Genomic DNA, 20,212 nt, shown 5'->3' on the forward strand with positions numbered 1-20,212 from the left:
TGTTGTTATTGTTGTTGTTAAACAGTTTTCATTCTTCTGAGATTCCCCATCCATAGGACTATGTATTTTTTTTAAAGGCATTAATGCTCTTATTCCAACAGCATCATCTCAGGTATGTTTTTGGTAACAGTTTTTACTCTAGATTATAAATCACATTTTGCTGCTGCTTCTAATAATTTGCTATTGTATGCTTCCAGTAATTTGTTATTGTATGCTGGACTTGTGGACGATTTAAGGAGTCTGCATTGTATTGTTTTCCTTCAGAGTGTGAAGACTTGATTTTAGCAGGCAGGTTATTTACAGGCACTTCTTCTGTTTTTGAGGCTTGGCATTAGACCCTGTGGGGCAGGTCTAGTCTAGCCTTCTGTGTTAGTCATCAATCTTTTGCCTCTCAATTCCAAATCCACCCTCAGTACCTATTCTGCGATAATGGATTAAACTCCTTTAAGCATTTTCCCTTTACAGTGAGCATAGCATTAAGTTCTATCAGTTCAGGACTTTAGAAAGACACTGTAGAAGAAAGAGGGTTCTCTTCCTGGTCCTGATAAGCTACATTTTGCTTTCTTATTCCTGCTGTATAATCTGTCAGTGGCGACTGTGTATGGGAATACCTGGCGGCACTCTGTTCCAGCAGCAAGCACAATGCACACAGTTCTTCACCCATCTCAAAGCCATGGTCTGAGCCCAGTGACCACTTCACTGTGGCCCTCCTAATGCAGACACTAGTGCACTCCTGTTGCCCCTCCACTCCTGTAAACACTCAGCATGTCTGCTTCAGCAGCTCCAAAATCTCTGCTTCCTTAGCTTAACAGGACCACTGTCCTCTACTTGGGTTCCAACTGCACATGCTGAGCTCTGGAAATTGTCTCCAGGCAGAGAACCAGGGTAAAGATGGGGTCTATTTTGTGTGTTTTCCATCTCTCAGGGATCATTTTCCTGCACTGCCTATCTTCCAATTCTTTTAAACAGGCGTTTTACATACTTAATTTTATTACTATTTTCAGCAAGAAGGCAAGTCCAACGTATGAGGGCAAAGCCAAGTATCAGTTACTCCATCACAACCATGGCAGAATTCAAATATATTTTGAAAGAGGCGGCAGCGGCATTTTTGTAGATAGATCAGGCATGGAGTATAACAGAAAGAGAGGAGTCAATCATGATTCCAAGATTTTACAGTGACGATTCCAAGATTTTTCAAAGTACAGTAATCAATTTAGATGGGGAGGGGCTATAGATAAACCAGATATGAAAGGGGTAAAATGAGGCAGTTAACATTTTAAGTAAGTTTGAACTATTTGATAATTCAAGTCTCAGGTGGCTGGATCTATGGGTTTGAAGTTTAGAAAAGAGATGTGAATTAGACTTAGACACTTAAGCAAAATAAGCAATAGAGAAAGTATTTAAAGCCAGGAGATGAGACAAGATCATCACAAGGGTAGTATACAGAGAACAGAATCATCATACTGAGATGTAGGACATGAAGAGATCTGATTATTTCCTTAAGAAAAAGGATAGCCAAAAACCATTCAATTTTAACACTTTAGCTACACATTATCAAATCACCTCCCCCAAAAGGTGATAACTGTCAAATAACTTGCAGATCATTTCAGTTTTATCACTCAGAGTGTGAGAGTGTAAACTGATACAATCTTTTTTAAAAATAATTTTATGTTACCATTTCAAGTTGGATATTTGCATTTCACAGGATCCAGAAATTCCATTCCTAGAAGAAACTTTGCTCACATGCACAAAAACAATATAAAACAAAAATAGAATACACCCAATAAAAAAGGAAATAACATAAATACTTAACAATGGGAAACAGATAAATTGTGGCATATTTTCAGAATGAAATACTATGTCACATATATGACATATATGTCATACACAAGCACATGAATCTTAGTAACATAAATGTTCCCATAAGTGCCATAAGCAATGAAAGCAAGTCCCAAAACACAAAGTTGGAAGCAAGTAAAATGAAACAATATATCATTTAAGCATATGTACATGAAATAAAACTGTGTGTGTAAGTGTGTAAAGATAAGGGAAAAAATACAAAATTCAGGACAGAGATTATCTGGGCGGTGGGGGGCAGTGGATGATGGGAATGGCAGTGTGAGAAGGGGATTGGTAGGAGTACCTGTTAGACATAAGTCATATTTATCAGGTTAGTAGCAATTCTATGTTGTTCATTATATAGTCTGTTTATTGGTTTTGAGACAGGGTCTCACTCTGTCACCCAGGCTGGAGTGCAGTGGTACAAAAATGGTTTATTGCAGGTTCAGCCTCCCAGGCTCGGCAATCCTCCCATCTCAGCCTCCCAAGTAGCTAGGACCATAGGGATGAGCCACCATGCCCGGCTATTTTTTTATTTTTTGTAGAGACAAGGTCTTGCCGTGTTCTCCAGGCTAGTCTCGAACTCCTGTGCTGAAATGACCCTCCCACCTCAGCCTCCCAAAGTGCTGGGATTACAGGTGTGAGCCACCATGCCTGGCCATTAAACAGTTTTTAAAAATAACAAATACATACATCATCAAAATTAAAAAGAGTAATTAATTCAGAGGCTAATGACAAGGCATCACGTACCACAGATTATGATTAATCCAATTCTGTGCATTTGCGGTCCATTCAAGATATTTTTAGAAAGTAATATTAATTTACATTCCTACCATGTTTTACTTTTTCCAAGTAAATGGGGGAACATTTTATTAAGCTTCAAATTTACCAACATAATTAACAAGATATGTTATCTACACATCATTTAAAATAAACGCAAACAAAGAAATACATTTCTTAAAACGTAGTTCATATTTTACCTAATTTGGTGCATAGGGTTCCTAACTCACACTGCTTAAATGTATTGCAAAGTATATGAACCATAAGATTTTGTATACATTACACAAGTTGGAAAAAAAATTAAAAGATGGCTAAATTTAAGAAAAATATTCACAAGATCCAAAATTTCTACACTATTTTAGACATATGTATATATTTGAGACGGGGTCTCGCTCTGTCACCCAGGCTGGAGTGCAGTGATATAATCTCGGTTCACTGCAAGCTCCGCCTCCCAGGTTCACACCATTCTCCTGCCTCAGCCTCCAGAGTAGCTGGAACTAAGGAACCCGCCACCACGCCCAGCTAATTTCTTTGTATTTTTAGTAGAGATGGGGTTTCACCGTGTCAGCCAGGATGGTCTTGATCTCCTGACCTCGTGATTCATCCACCTCGGCCTCCCAAAGTGCTGGGATTACAGACATGAGCCACTGCGCCCAGCCTATTCTAGACGTATTTTTAAAGTTTTTCTAAAATGTTTTATTTTTCCTACTTTTTTATATTCTATTGGCGTTGACTAAAACATGAATACACTTCCTTAGATAGACTTCATCAATTTCCAGTTCCTTGACCAGAGAAACCTACTGTCTGAAAAAGACATGTTCCCTAAAGATGACTGCTAAAAACAAAAAGTGAGAGAAAAAATTTGAGGGAAAAAAAAATCTAATCTTTCATACCGTATTTTATTCCCAAGCATTAATATGGTATACACTTGCTGATGTTTTTTCACTAGGGTACAGTTTAAAATAAACAAAAGAATTAAAGAGAAAAGTATCTCCACAAATATGATTCTTTTTGTTATCAACAAAGCCAAGAAGATGCTCATCCAACACGTCAATTCAATGACCTCTGCATTTAAAAGCAGGCCAATAATTAAAGGAAACAGGTGGAGCAAATAAGGACTGTTTTCCTCTACATACTTCCAATCTCCTACAAACTGTTTTTTATGATAAAGTGAGGCAATTATAGGAAACAAAAAGGAGAAACAATAGGAGGTGACCAGTGAGTTAACATTTTAAAAATAAAACCACTAACATAAATTTATATGCTGGTAATAACCCTACAGAAAGAATAATCTACATGCTGGGACCATGAAACTAAAAAATTACATAATAAACATTACTTTATAAAGACTTTAAAATATTCTTATCGCCCAAAATAGCACAACAGTTGCATTTTCTGGAAGCTGTGGTATTTCATGGACTTGGTGACATAGGTACACAGAGACCCCGGCTTAGTAAGTGTGCTTCTCTGTTTATCTTGTCAGTCACAAACTTTCAAGCTTCCAGCATTTCAAAGTCAGTGACAAAGCAGGTGTGTGAGTGCACAGTGACTACCTTTTTAAACAGTATTATACTACTTTGCTCTGCTTCTGTGAAAGAAAACTGGGTATAAGACATCTGAAAGGCAAGATTTTGATAATATGTCAAAAACCCCAAGCAATTTCAATTCCAGAAATATTGTGAGGCAAATATGCAAAAAGGTTCACTTTAGGATTCATTACAGGTTGTCAAAAGACAGAAACTAATCCAAAGATCCTTCAATTGGGTGTTGTTATTGAATTAAATTCCTAAACAGCAGGGAACTGTGCCATTTCAAAAAAGATCAATATCTAAATTAAAATAAGATATTTATAATATAGGAAGTTTAAGAAGCAGTTTTACAATACAAAATACATAATAGAAACGTTGTGGAGAAACGAAACAAACATTCTAGGCCTTGATCTCTATCACAATCATCATGCCCTAGAGAATCTGATTTTGGAAAATCACTCGCTGAATTCGCTTACTAGTAAAACGACAGCAGAAGCGTGCAACTCAAGCAAAAGGAGGAATGAGAGTGATGAGAAGTATGAATTCGAAGAGACCAAATGGGTAACACTCTGGAGTGTAAGGCAGGGCTTACACTCTGGAAACAGAATAATGACATCCCCAGTGTGGACCTGATTCACGATGTGGTACAAAATTTCCACACTGCCTTATTCAAGAAAATGAAAAAGCAGGGGAGGCCAGGAGGACCAAATTCAAGTAAATAATACTTAGGTTCAACAATTATCTCATTTCACCTTTAGATAGGGTTTGAGAATTGTCTTATCAAAATGGAAGGCAGAATATGGGTTACTAAAAATAAATAACTATAATTAAAATAAACAGATATTTGTTTCAAAATTTCCTTCCCAAGGACATTTGTGGCGCTAAGGTTTACTCAAATTTTTACTTAATTTCCATAGTGTGAGTCATACCAGTAAGAATTAGTTAAGTTTACTATCCAATAGTGAGAATAGGAAAGTAGTTTCTGATCCAAATTATAGTCAATGCTTTAAAAGATTTATCTATGAAAATTTTAATTCTATAATGGCTTCTCCTTGCCATCCATCATAGGTTAAGATACCACATGACTAATAAGTCAATGATTGCTGATAGATAAGAACCTCAGTTACATATCTCCACACACAACATTTATAATATAAAATCCTTCAGAGTTAGAATGGTTCTAGATTCATCCCAATATGGCACGTTATTGAGAAGAGTTTCTTAACCTTTTAATTCATGCCCCTTTTTATAAACCTGATGTTTATATACATTCCAAATCCATTTGAAAATAGTGTCCATCACTTATCTCCCCACTTCCAAACCTGGCAAAGACTTTGGTAAATTTTATTTTCAGTAGTTTCTAAAACAAAAACAAATTAAAAACCTACTTTTCAAATTTAAAGTTACATTATAAAATTATAAAATGGACTATACCGCTTACATATAATGCCACTACCACTAAACCATTCTCTCCCCACACCTAACAGTTGAGAAAGTTCACTGTTCCAGAAATCTGGCAGATTAGATATATGACATTTTCAATTTTTCTGAATTAAAAATACTGAGAATAATGAATTGAACAATTAAATTTTAAGTCCCACTTAAGTAGTTTATTTCTGTGTATCTTCACACCAAAATCTACATTTATTTAAGTGTAATAAATTTTATTAAAGTCAACATTCTCTAAGGCCAACTTTATATACTCAAAGGGTTTATAAAAGAACATCAGGCTCAGAAACTTTTTTTTAGTAAATGTTTGAATATTATTTTCTAGACTGTCAAAAATGTATTTGTGTTAATGCTATAAAAATTCCTTAGGAAGTCAAATGCATTACCTAATTTTGCTGTGTAAAAAATCTATACCTTAATTAATCTGATGAGTTCGATATTAAAATATCTCTAATCTTGGTTGTATATTATCTAGCATTAATACATTTTCTTGAAATTCCCGAATCATAGTGGCCTGCCTCTTGATTTTCCAGAGATTGGAATTATTTTAAACTCTTCAAGCTGACTGGGAGAATCTAGACAGGCAAGTGAAAGGCAACGCTCATCCTCCCAGCATACAGATTCCTGATACTGTGGCTTTTGATCTTCTTTGTATTAATACAACTGATATTCTAAGTGCCTCTATTAAGTTCTATTACTCTGTACTGATACTGAACAGTTGCCTCATGAGAGTCACATTTCTAGTTTGCAATGCAAAAATTATGAAAGTTACTTAGACGTTTCATTCTTCATCTTGTAGGAGAGAATTAAACATACCTTACAAAAACTCTCAAACAATTTTAAGGGCTGAAAGGGAGTCTAGATTATGGAGTCTGAATTATTTATTTCATATATGAGGTCCAATACAACATATACAGAATTTCCCCCAAATTTCCTTTATCTTTAGGAATAATGTCTCAATCTCCAAAAAGATATACCTCAAATGTAAGAGCTGCATTTTTTTCAGAACAATCAGCAACCAAACTACTTTTATTCTTGGAAGTGACCTTGCCCTGGCTGAGCCCAGACCCCCAGTCAGGTGAGGACAGTATCAGCCCTCCCAGAGTGGGGGCTCAGAGTAGAGACAGCAAGCCCGGAAACGCTCAGCCTCCACCTCTTCTTCCTGCCCCTCAAACCCAGGGGCCCTCAAGAGGCTCTCTGCCCTCCCACTGATTATTATTCTAAGAAAATAGAGGAAGGCAACCATGGTGATAAGGCACCGGAAAATATTTCATGAGGTCCTTCATTAGGGTGAGAAGAGGAAATTAAACTAGGTAACAATTAACAAGCTCTTCCTAATATGCCAGTCACTGTACAAAATGTTTTATAAATATTATTTAACGTTTAAAGCAAATCAATAAGATAGTTATTATTCCTGTTTTACAAATAAGAAAACAGGGACTTGGAGAATTCAAATAACATATCCTAGCTGCAAAATGAACTAGTGAAGGATCAAGTCTTTGGACCTGGGTCTGTGAGATCCCCAAACCCACACATTCATATTCATACTGAGCTACTGACACTGTGTCAAGGACACTTAGGGAGGAAGCTGTATAGATTACCTAGCTGGGAAATCAGCTGAAAACCTGAAAAATCAGACTAACAGACAAATCTGAATTTGATACTGCTTTAGTAAGAAACAAGCAAGAACGAATTCTGAACTGAAACTCTATTAAGAGAAAAAAAAATGACATTTTTTTCCCTATGAAAAGCAACCTATAACACCTGCAAAATCTGATGTTTCCTAATGAAATAAGTTCAGTTCTCAAGACATAGATAAGCCAAAAGTATATAAAAAAGACTACAGGGATCCCCAAAATTACTTTCAAAGTAAATCAACACACTCTAAATGCATTTGTGATACAGGCCCACAATTGCTTATCGAAACTTCTGAAATCTAAAAACCTAGTTTTGTAACTCACTTGGTAGCAAAACCTGATCAAAACTGAGGAAGTTTCAATCAGCCTTTTTGCCGACCCTATTTGTGAGAAAAATCATTCACTTTGCTACAGGAATATTAATGTGCTTTAACATGGGGGTACCATCCCAGACCCATTAGGAGAAATAAGTAATACATAATCCTAAAGATTTTGGAAAAGAGATTGTGAACGGTATCATACTACTCAAGAAACTTTGGAACAAGATAAATGAGAAGACAAAATTAACAAAGACCCCCAAAGAGAGTCAAAGGTACAAGTAAAACTTGGGTGTCTATGGCTTGTATAATTAGACTCAGATCTCAAGAAGTAACATCAGTTGCTAGAGATCTTGGAAGTGTGTAGAGGGAAGAACAAGTTTCTATCCTAACAGACACCCTACTCATTGCTCCAAATACTGTTGTAAAGTATGGACTAATTAAACAAGCACACTGGCATCCATGTCATAGTATGTTCTACTGTCCCTGGTGAAGGGTATCCACTCGCTTACACAGAATCAGTTTCTTTTAAAGAGTTATTTAACAGTGCATGGGTAATTTTCACGGCAAAGGATAATCTCTACCTCCAACTGCATTTTCCCCCAAATTCAACTGGTAATCCTCATTAAAACTTCATAAACCAAGGGTATATCTGTTAGTAACATATATCCACATTCTCAAAAACATCTTACTTTTGACACTTTCATGTCACAGGTCTTAGAAAGTATTATTTATCCTTCACAAAAATGGACTTAGTATTTAGTGAGATGAGACAAACAGAACTTCCTACATAGTCAATTAATACCTCAGAAAGACAAAATGTGTATCTATAACACCATTTTAGCATTAGAAAGTTAACACTCCCTCCACATCCTCGCCTCCTCCATTCCTGAAATGGAATTTGGGATTCAAGCCATAAAATCTTTACAGACTGGAAAATCAGGAACATCCTGTTGATAACCAAATAGGCTTAACAGCTGCTCATGGTTCTGAAAAGCATTTGTGCTAAGGAAACAAATCTGGTACCAATGCCTTCTAAATGACCTACAGAAAACGATTAAAGGAAGAGTCATTGTTTTTATTTTATTATTATTAGCTGGCAAATAAGCATTACTGACAGACTTTTTCCTGATGTCACTGGAAAAGCTACAAAAATGAGGGTGTTTTTTTTTATTACAAAAAAATTCTTCACTTATGGCTGCAAATAAGCCAAATAAGTCAAACACACAAGTTAGGTCCTTGAGAAAAAGAGATACTTTTCCTAAGTAGCGCAATCCAACAGCCTAAGTACTGCCAGTCCAAAAACATTAAAACACTTCATGGTCTGAAATATTAAGATGTTTACTAGAATTTCTAAAGCTTATTCTTCACAAACTCAGAAGTTAAAAAACCACCTTTTGCTCAGGCATCAGAGCTGGGCCTTCCTGAAAAGAACCACACCTCTTACGCTCACAATTCACACTCCAGACAGAGATGTAGAGGCAGACACAGCTTTAACATGCCTCTTAGTCTCCCTAGAAAACCTGGGAGCTCTGTAGGCACCCAGAACAACTAACTTCTTGGCCTTCCCTCCAAATGCCAAAGCCCAAAGTTACTTTGAGGCTTCCTGGCAGCAAGGAGCCCTAGAAGGAAACAAAAATAGGCCCAAGTTTCAGTTCCAGTTCTGCGTCTCTCCTAGACAGACACTAACTAGTCAGGCTCCTCTGAGCCCTCTAAGCCTTGACCTTTGGTGTCCATCCTTATCAGGCCTGCATTGCCCAACTGTAGCAAAAATCTTCCCAAGTTTGTTTATTGAGAATCCTCTATTCTCAGTATCTGCTCACCCTCATTATCTGATCAAATTCCTTATCTTCCACCCACTTCCCAGGTACCTGATGATCCCGGCCTGCCTTCAGCAAAAATCCCACTTATCCCAGAATCCCCTGCTTCCAATGTTTCCTCTCAGTAGTTTTCCATCCACTTACCTCCACCCTGTCCTTGGCTATCAATCCCCACCTGTCTATGCTGTATTCAGAGTTGAGCCCAGTTCTACACTGAGGTCTTTATTCTCCTGTTGCAATACTTCCTGAATAAAGTTCTGTTTTTATTACTTTAATCACTGTACAGCTCTGGTCTTCTTTGACAGACTACAGTTAAGTCACTTAGCCTCTCTGTGCTTCAGTAATCTCACTGGTAAAATAAGAATAAAACCTTCCTCACCAAGTTGTGGGGTAACCTAATGCATGCAAAGCAGCTATTCAGTGAGTGACACATGCATAGGCACTCATAAAATGGGTATTTTCAATTTCTTTATATTAGCTTTATACATTATTAAACACCAAAGGATATCCCAAATCAGGGCTAAGACACACGCTCTGACATGAAACCTGTTAGGCAGTAGGTCATTCCAGGCTCCCTGTCATAATCAAACTCTAGGACTTCATAGACTTATGAAGCAGCCTGGAGATATAGACAGTTCCTTGGATGTGGGGCCAGAATCCTAGAAATGCTGAGAATTTGCAGCAAAGCAGTTTTTTAAAGGAAGCCCAATTGCCACATATTGTCATGAGCCAGGCAATATGTTACATGATTTACATTGATCCTATTTGCTCCTCTCAACAACAGAAATATAGGCAGATAATACCAATATCACGAGTCCGGTATTGTAAGAATACAAAGATTAAGAATACATATTATACAAAGAATATCACAACCCACAACTCTAGGCTCTGAAAAAAAAATAAGTTTGTTTGGAGATTCCACCTCTAACGAATGTTGCTAGGGCCATCCTAACTCACTATTTTGGAACTCTTATAGGATATTATAAGAATTTATTTCTAGTCTTTTCAAAAAAGATGTGGCTACACATTTTTAAAAATATCTTAATGTTATATAATAATATTAAAAATTATGTGAAATTATAGTACATAGCTCTGGAGCCAGATTACTTAGGTTTAGATTTTATCTCTACCATTTACTACTACTATGTGATCTCAAACATAGTTTAACCTCCCTACTTCAGGTTCCTCAGCTGTGAATTGTGAATAACAATAGTACCTACCCTCTTATAAGGATTAATCCTTATAAGTTATAAAACCTAACATAAAACTTAAAACAAATAACTTATAAGTTATACATTAACTAGCAATCTTTATAAGGATTTAGTTAACATATGTAAAGCATTCAGAATATTGTCTGAAAAATATAGTAAGAAATCAATAAAATATGGACTATCACTATATTCTATTTCTCAATCCTTTATAACTACAACGCATTTACTAAGACTCCATTTCAGTGAAACTGGTTCAATGAGGAGATTTTTTGAGGCTGGTTAAGAAGTAAGAAAAGTATTACAGAGTGCTTGGCTAAGTAATCAGGACTAAAGGACCAAAATGGCTAAAATGAAAAGGATACTCAAGTACTGATGAGGCAATACACTGCTGATGGAAGTGTAAACTGGTACAACCACATCAAAAAACTGACTGGCAGAATCTACTAACACTGAACAAATACATATCCCAGGATCTAGCAATTCTCCTCCCTGGTATAACTAACAGAAATGTCCATAAAAACACATGCACTAAAATCTTCACGCCAGCACTATTCTTAAGAGCAAAAATCTGTAAAGTGCCCAAATGCCCATCAACAATATTGGGTATAATCACACAACGAAACACCACACAGCCCCAAGAATGAACAATCTGCCACTAATTACATAACAATAGAGGTGAGTTTCACAAGCACAATGTAAAGTGAAAGAAGCCAGACACAAAAGAGCATATGTGGTATGATTTGAATTACAGAAATATTAAAAACCAGCTGGACTTAACGCTGTGATGCAATACTCAGGCCTTCTGCAGGAAGGGAGCGGGCTCTCCAGGTTCTCGGCTGCCAGCAGACACCCAGCAGCTGTCACCCCGCTCAGAAATTGCTTCTATTGAAAGGAGAAGCAGCACCCAAAGGTAAGCCCCCTCCCATGGGCAGCCAACCCCTGGAAACACTGAGGTATAATGCCTATTTCCCATGCAACTTTGGACATCTCTGAAGGGCCTTTCCAGAGCTCCCCACGGACTCAACTAAAGCCTCCACTGAGACTGACTTGTAGCTCGACCTCCCCCTCTACAGAATCCTGCTCCCTTCCTTTCTCTTCCCTTCCAGAGGTGTTGATCCCAAGAGTTCTCCCTAAGAGACTTCCTGAACTCTCACCTCACTCTCAGAGTCTGCTCCCAGGGTATCCAATCTTAAAGACAAGCTAATTGGGCCTATGATGTTAATGTGAGGGTACTGATGACTCCTATGGGGAGCACAAGTAGTGAACAGAAAGGGGCAAGAAGAAAAACTTCTGGGTGCTGATAAAATTTTTTTTTAATCTGGAAGCTGATTGTATGCCACTGTTCCAATGGGAAAAATTCATTTACTTGCATCTATGAAAGATGTGCTTTTTCTTTTAATACGTCTGCAACTCAAATCATATATACTTTTTCATGTATACTTTCTCGTGTGTGTGTGTGTGTGTGTATACGTCAATGTGAAGTTAAAAGAAAATAAGACAAATTAGGAACTGATCAGAATGGGACAGAATCTTAAAGAACCCTTAGTCCTACCTATTCCACTTACTGTGCACTTAAACATAGTCTAGAGAGGTCTCAAGAAGTCTAATGTGAGATTACAAACCAGCTGGTGGCAACCCAGGCCCAGAACTGTGCCTGGACTGCTCGGCAACAGTCTTGTATTATTTCCACTAGACCATGCTCTTGCAGGTAGTGAGCAGAGTTGAATCTGAGGCCAGGGAAGGAGTTGCTGCAGCTAGCATACTGATACGGTTCAGGACACACTACTCCAAAATATGGCACCTTGGCATTTGAGAAAACAGCAGAAAAAACCAAGCCACTCTCACCTTCCCCTAAGGCAGTCATAAAAATGTAGCAGATCTTCCCCTGAAGTAGGTCAAAAGACCCTCATCCCAGAGGTGCCCATCCTATACCTAGAGGAAAGGAATGTGCCTATCTCTGAAAACACAAGGACACAGAGAAGAATATAAACAAAAAGGCTTTGCCCAGCTCCCCTCTTTAACAAAGACCTAGAACTTTGGTAACGGGACAAGATCAGTGTTGTTGTTGTGTCTGCAATGTGGCCAGCAATTACAAGAGGAGCTTGTGGCATAACTTCCCAAACACACCCAGCCCTGTTTGCAGGGAACACCCCCTCCTTCACAACTGGCACTAAGACCCACAAGAGCAAGTGAAACCTCTCCCCACCTTTCCTTTCTCAAGGCTGTCCCTAACATCCAGGGAACACCCCTAATGAGCAGGAGAGGATGTCATGTATGCTAAATGTTTGGAACAGGCCTACACAGCAGAGAAAAAGCAATTGGATGGTGATACTAGCTGTGTTGGTAAGAGTGGCTTTAACACTGCTGCAGTGAAAATCTTACAAGCAGTCTACCTCTGTTGGTCCGGCATACATCATGGGAGATGGGAAGATGGCCACCACTGTCGTCTCAGGATTCAGAACTCCTTCTTCCAACACTGCAGCATGCTGCTTCATACGCCACATCAAAGGAACGTCATCATCCTTTGTCCAGCCACCCAGAGGGTGGAGGAGGAGGACAGGGCGCCGGTAGCCCCTCTCTAGAAGTTGCTTATGGGTATCCTGCATTAACAGGGCATGTCCATTGTGCACTGGGTTGCGTAATTGAAATGCAAAGACAGCATCTGAAAAGAGAATTTCCAGAGTTAAGAATAGCATGCTTCTAACAGATTACCTTCCAAAGGATACGCAATTTTTCTTAAAACTTGATACTCAGGATTAAGCAAACATATGCAAACTCAGAAATCAGAAAACTGGTAAAAAAAAAAAAAATGTACTGCTTTGACCATTTACTCTAGGATAACGTGACCTATACTTCTACTATACAATATTAAGTAAATCATACTTATCTGAGGATATGTAATATAGCAATCATGGATTTATAAGAATTACTTTCTTGCATTCATGGGAAATGAGAGCAATCATCAGACTTTCTGATCCTAACATCGTGGATCCACTGCTTACCACAGATATAAATTTTTTGTCTGTGCCTCACTTACCCATCAGATCAATCCCTCCAAAGGACCTAAGATAATGCTTTACTAAGGGAGACAGAAAGGTAGAGACATATATTTGTAGTTTCAAAAATTTACTTACTGTCCAAACATGCTCACTTACGATTACTCTGCTCGACTAGAACCATATTTTGTTTTATGATCGAAGGTCTGAATTCTAGATTATAGTTTAGCAACAACAATATCCCGTAAAACAATGAAAACTACTAGACAGATGAAACTGGTTAACTCCTTATCTCCTGCTTACAACCCTGGCTTCATTCCTACCTGGTGCTTGCTAGCAGGAGACCTTTCTAATACAGTTAGAGGAGCTCTGTATTTCGCCGCCCTCACAATACCTGACAAAGCATCATGCCATGCTGATCCAAGGTCGACTCAGAGAGAGGAACAGCCTCTCTCCTCTAACAATCTGTAAGCCAAATGGTACATTTTCTCCAATTTACTCTCAATTCTGACCCTCTTCTATCACCATAACAAAAAGGTATCACAGGAAGACTGTGGCATCCTACTTAACTGGAATTTTTTGTTTTTGTTTTGCCACATCATGTAAAATCCAAGATTTACAGCATGATCACTACTCTTGGAAGTTCCTCACGTTACCTTTATACATGAACAGAACAGGGCTGGTTTTCACAAAGGAAATAGCTGATACGACATTAGGTACAAAAGACAGAAAAGTCTTGATATACAAGCATTTAAAATTACTTTGCTTTGGGATGGGAGGAGGGAAATAGACCTCACATTTTTCTATCCTTCTCAATGTACTTCAAATTTTGTTTTACATATGGACCTCACATTTTTCTATCCTTCTCAATGTACTTCAAAGTTTGTTTTACATGTGGACCTAACATTTTTCTATCCTTCTCAATGGATATAGACCTAACACTTTTCTATCCTTTTCAATGTACTTCAAATTTTTTTATACATATGGACATAAAAGATCCCAAAATATCCCTTTTGACCACTAGAACTACAGAAATACACACACACACCTCTCCTCATTTTATCCTTTTTTTTTCTTTTTTTTTGTAGGACCATCGTTTGGTCCTACAAACAGTGACTACCCAGTGGCAAGAAGCAAAACAAAAGCCCAAATTTTACGTTCTAAATACCATCCCCCACTTAAATAAACAAGAGCTCCTTGGCAAATGGCAGCTTTTAGCTGGGGCAAGGAAAGTACAACATGAGCTGGAACACCTTTTTGTACCACTAAGAAGGGAAGTGCTCAAAGAATAACGGGGACATCTCATGAAGGCTCATCTGACAGACCACAGTCTACACACTAGTGAATAAAGCCACACTATGACAACAGCAAGGACAGGCGCCGCCCTCCCCGTCAAGCCCCTCCCAACTCTGCTCTCAGGTGCCTGAGGTCACTGAGCAGAGCCCTAGGTACTAGTGATTTACAAACTGTGTCTTCTGACAAGAACTCTACCCAAACTCAGACTACTGTCTCCTCAACCGCCTCTTAGTGCTCCACAGGCACCTCACCAGCAATTCACCATTACCCACCTTCCTTTCTTGCCCTGTCCTCCACATGTAATGAGTCCCTTCTGTTCCCTACATCTCATTTGCAGCACACTAATTACCAGCACACTCAGCCTTCCTCATCTCTTCACAAGATCTGTCTTCAAACAGGTCTTCTTCCCCTATCCAACTTTACACAACAGCCAGTGACAGGGAAGAAATCCACCAGGGACAGGATGCAAATGCAGTTGGAGACATGCTGAGCCTGAGGAAGTAGTGAAATTGGCCTGCCCTCCAGGGGCTTGCAGTCTAGTCAGAGCAGGGGAGCACAGACGTTACCTAAAAGAGTAAATACACATTAAAAGGAATATAGTTCCCTCAACTCCAGTAGGACATGACAAGATTCCTTCACTTACTCCTCCACACTATTACCACAAGACTGGTGACGGCACTACCACAGTGTGGAGGAGAGAGTGAGGGAAGGAAAGAATGGGTGTCTTCACCTATACATGAGACTGCTGGACTGGATTCATTGATTCAACCAATTCCTTGCTGTTCCATCAACAGTGAGGATGAAATGTGAGCCAAATTCAAACGGCACTTTACTGATTTAAGTGGTCCTTACCTCTCTACTGACTGACACAAAAATCTACACCACTTAAGGCCTTCTAACTGTGGCACCAACCTTTTATATCTCATCTGCCTCTCTATGCTTTTTTTAAAGTAAAAACCATGAAACCCAATAAAATTTGATGAGAAAATCATCCATAAACACACTGTCCTGAAAGCATGGTCTTTTGTTTTGTGCAATCTTCTAGTTTTTCTCTTTGTTGCACACATTTTTACACAACTATAATCAAACATATGACACGTCTATTCTGCTTGGCTATTCTGGTCTAACCACCTGTTTCTGACATCTTGTGGTTCTCTTGGAGTCACAAGGCTTACTGCTGGGCCCTATGAAATTCCTTCTTGACAGACTCATTCAGGAAGCTTACCCCCACACCTGGGTTCAATTACTGCACACATACAGATGGCTTCTCTTAGCCACATCTCTAAGTCCTTCCTTCCGGTTCACCGGACCGACGCATTACAAAAACTATTTCAATATACATTGCTCATTACCTACCCCTTTCCCTCAATTCTTCTACCTTTCATATTACTGTCACATCTCAAGCCAAATTTGGGTCTGGTCTCCAAAGCCTATTCCTTCTCCTGTACTGCATGTCTACGTGAAGGAACTTGCCAGTAGAGCAAGTTCTCTCCCTTTCCTCTGGATTTCCTATCATCTAGTCCAGGAGCCAACACACTAAGGAAACAACTGAAGTCTGATCCCTTTCCTTCCAGCAGGTAGAAGAGGAAGAAGAAAGTGAAGAAGGTTTTCCTGAGCACATATGTGTGACAAGGAAGGAAATGAAGATATCAGCATTCCCTGAAAACATGTAGGACAAGCTACAGACTGCTTCATCTAGAGGCATTGCCAGCAAGGACTGTTGTGGCACGGTGCAGAGCAACCCAGACTCTACTCTTTCCAAGCTGAGTATCCAAAGACATCTGAAGCTCAGCAAATAAATGAATGAGATGATGAGCAAGACAGTGCTCCTAAATCCTAGTCACCCTTCCTCAGACTTTCCAGAACTGTGCTTCACATCCCAGCCCACAGCCAGAGCCCTAGTATCCACCCCAACCACTGAACACAGAATTACAAATCTTCTCGCTTCTTTCCTCTTAACTTCACTGTAAGATCTTAACTTCACTGTAAGACTGCACTGCATAGAGCAGTAATTAATAATTCCTTTCTTCCCTCCCACCCAAGGTTTCTATCTGCCTCTATACCCCAAAGCTCCAAGAACAGACATTTCTGTTTTTCCCTAAATCAATACAGTAGCTAAACAAGACAATGGAACGGGTTGCCAGAGTTGTGTGTGTGTTTAATGTTTGTTTTTGTGGGAGTTTTTGTGAAGGGACCTGGAAGAACAAAGCAATCTGATCTCTCCTCCTTCCTTGGGATTATCATAAACTCACAGTCTTTCTTTTACTCAAACTGCTTGAGAGAGGGGGGAGAATAAAGGAATGAGAGATGGATCCCTTGAACAAATATAAAGATATTAGAATTTTTCACAAACTGGTAAATTCATACTCTAAAGCATGGCAGCAATGAACTATTTTCTATTCTCATGACTAAAAATGCTTCCAAATTAAAGTAAGATGTTGACTATAAAGCTTTGTGCCAGTATATAAAGTTCTGTGCTGCTTATTTGCCATTCCCCTCCCCATCTATTCTCTGGTGTCCTGGGGCAGGGAGCGCAGGGGTCCCTCAGGGCTTCTCCTAGACGGGGCTGTTGTCCTCCTGCCTCGAGGGTGGAGGCATTAGCAGGCAACCAGAGGATGGACGGAGAAAAGTTTTGGGGGAGCTCTTCTCCCCACTATCAACTGCCTCAGCACTGTGATTCTGGCTGTGCCGGTGACCCTTCAAACAGCTTCTGCCCAGCGGCCCTCCCACAGCTACAGCTCCCACCTGGCTTCAGAAACACAGATTCCTGCTCTCACCCCTTTGGGACTGGCTAACGCTGCTTAATGCCACTAGTCCCTGGACATCTCAGCAACTCCTTGCAGGTTCCCTTAACTCTGACCATCCTTCTTTAAATACTCGCTTCATTGAATTATGCTCAAAGCCTCATCTGAGTGTGCCTTCTGCTTCCTGCTGGGAGCTGACTGACACAGGTTCCCCTCACCCAATCTCAGCTCTCTGGCTTGCTGCCACTTATCATTGAGATCCACTATCCACTTCAGAGCCAAACACAGATCTGCTTCTGACTCAGCTTTCTCATGTACCATCCCTAACTTTACTTAAAACATCCTTCTGATGTCTCCATTTACTCACTTAAAATGTAGTTTGTAATTCAGCAACTCTATAAAGCTTTCTCAGATTTATTCAACACTGTACTACCACACACTAGTCTGAAAGAAATTATGTCAACTCTTCCCTTTGCAATCAGCAGGACACCAATATTCTATGTTTAATAAACACTAACAGGCTCTGACTTGGCATAAGTGAAACGCATTCTTCCCCTCCAGGACATTGGTCAATCATCGGTAATTCAAAGAACTTGCCATCTGGAAATATATTACCTTGCAATCACCGATGTGGGTATTAAAGACTTCTCAATCCTTCCCAGCTACAGAGTGGTCTAAGAACAGTCACACTGATAGTGCTGTGCACAGGACAGTAGCCCAGATGTGGTAATCAAAGTACTTCTAAGATGAGGGGAGGAGGAGGAGGAAGAGGTAAGAAAAGAAATCCTAGATTAAGAAAATAAATAAATAAATTCCCTGCTTTCTCTCCCCTGAACACATCAGAACTGACTTGTTATTGGCTTCCTAAAAGAGTGAACAAGAACTACAAAGTAAACTCCTTGGTCTGTTGCTTATTTGCCTCAGTATAAAAATGGAAAAATAAAATAACACTCCAATTTGTGTTGTTTGATGTATGGCTAATAACTGGCTCTCAGCTACTTTAAACAAAGTTGCAATCATTCATTATGCAACACATTCTCTAAATGACTTAAAATGTTTGGCTCACAAAGAAGAGTGCGAAACAGATGTAATATGAAAGTCCCTAATTATGAACAATTCCTTGATAAGACCCTTTCAACAATGCCAACAACTAATTTACTAACATCAGTTCCAGATATGAATTCAAATTTTGGCAAAAATTTAAATAACATGGTCACAGCAAGTCCTCCATTAAACATGTTTCTGTTCACCAGCAGAAAACTGAAGAGTACAGATAATAAACTACCAGATGCTTCTGGTTGCAAATCACAGAAAACCCAACTAGAAGTATCTTAAATAATTTGAATATATGCTATCTGTTTGAATAAGAAATCTGGAGATAAATGATTCCCTGGTTGGATGAGAAACTCACAGTATAAGGACAAAAGTTAGCATATTTGGAATTTTCATGAATATAAAATGGTTGCAGGAACTCCAAACATCCAAAACAGGAAGAAAGAGAAGGGTGAAAAAACAGAATTTGTTTGGCATAAGCCAAACTGTCGGAAAGAGAATCTTTCCTGAAAACCCTCTTCCTTAGAGCTCAATGGCCAGAAATGACTTAATGCACTGACCCTTAAATCACACACTGACAAAAAAGAGTGGGACATCATTATTAACTTATATCAGTCATTATTCATTCCTGTATATTGGGCCTAAAACTTGTTAGCCAAAAAGAAGAGAAATGAGCTGTTATACAGGCAGCACTAAGTATAGCACTCAAAGAAGTTTCTGTATGAGTAATTTAAGCCAAATATTTGCTTCAAATTCAGGAGTAAAGCATAAAAGGGTAAAAAGGGATCCCACACTCAAAAACCCTAAAGGAGCCAAGAAAGAAATGTGAATGAGTTAAGCAGACTAGGTAGGAACTACGGAGCACTGAAGAGTGGGTGGCCCATCTGAGGCCTCCAGTTCTTAACCCATTTTATTAAATTCATAACACTTCAAATTTCAGCAGTCTACAGCAGAGCTTAGGTATAAACAGATATTCTTGCTCTAACCTTCACATGAATAATGTCTAGCTTCAGTTCACACAACAAAAATTAAGGCACCTGTATTACCATGCTGCTCTGAAGAAATGCCCAAGACCGGGTAACTTATAAAGAAAAGAGGTTTAATTGACTCACAGTTCCACACAGCTGGGGAGGCCTCAGGAAACTTACAATCATGGTGGAAGGGGAAGCAAACATGTCCTCCTTCACATGGTGGCAGGAGAGAGAATGAGAACCAAGCAAAAGGGGAAGCCCCTTATAAAACCATCAGACCTTTTGAGAACTTACTGTCACGGGGGAAACAACCCCTATGATTCAACTACCTCCCACTGGGTCCCTCCCATGACAGATGCGGATTATGGGAACTACAATTCAAGATGAGATTTGGGAGGACAGCCAAACCATATCAACAACTTAATCTCTTACTACATAACAGTACAGTTTAAAGTCCCTTACACATCTTATCTCATTTCACTTTTTAAAGTAAAATGTTATGCTTTAGGTACCATCAATATCCTCATCAATTGTCCATGAGCCTTAGAGAGAAAAGTAATTTCCCCACAA

At 39.0% G+C, this 20,212-nt stretch overlaps 1 protein-coding gene across 2 annotated transcripts in view; it reads right to left on the reverse strand.

The window, feature by feature from the left end:
* The window catches only part of PAPSS1 (3'-phosphoadenosine 5'-phosphosulfate synthase 1), a 110,215-nt gene that overhangs the window by 20,537 nt on the left and 69,466 nt on the right, over positions 1-20,212 (reverse strand). For both annotated transcript variants that reach the window (XM_025385130.1, XM_025385131.1), the window contains one exon: positions 12,976-13,244. In XM_025385130.1, the coding sequence (XP_025240915.1) occupies positions 12,976-13,244 (269 nt within the window). The remainder of the gene's footprint in view (positions 1-12,975; positions 13,245-20,212) is intronic.

Source organism: Theropithecus gelada, chromosome 5, assembly GCF_003255815.1.
Source record: "Theropithecus gelada isolate Dixy chromosome 5, Tgel_1.0, whole genome shotgun sequence".
NCBI lineage: Eukaryota > Metazoa > Chordata > Mammalia > Primates > Cercopithecidae > Theropithecus > Theropithecus gelada.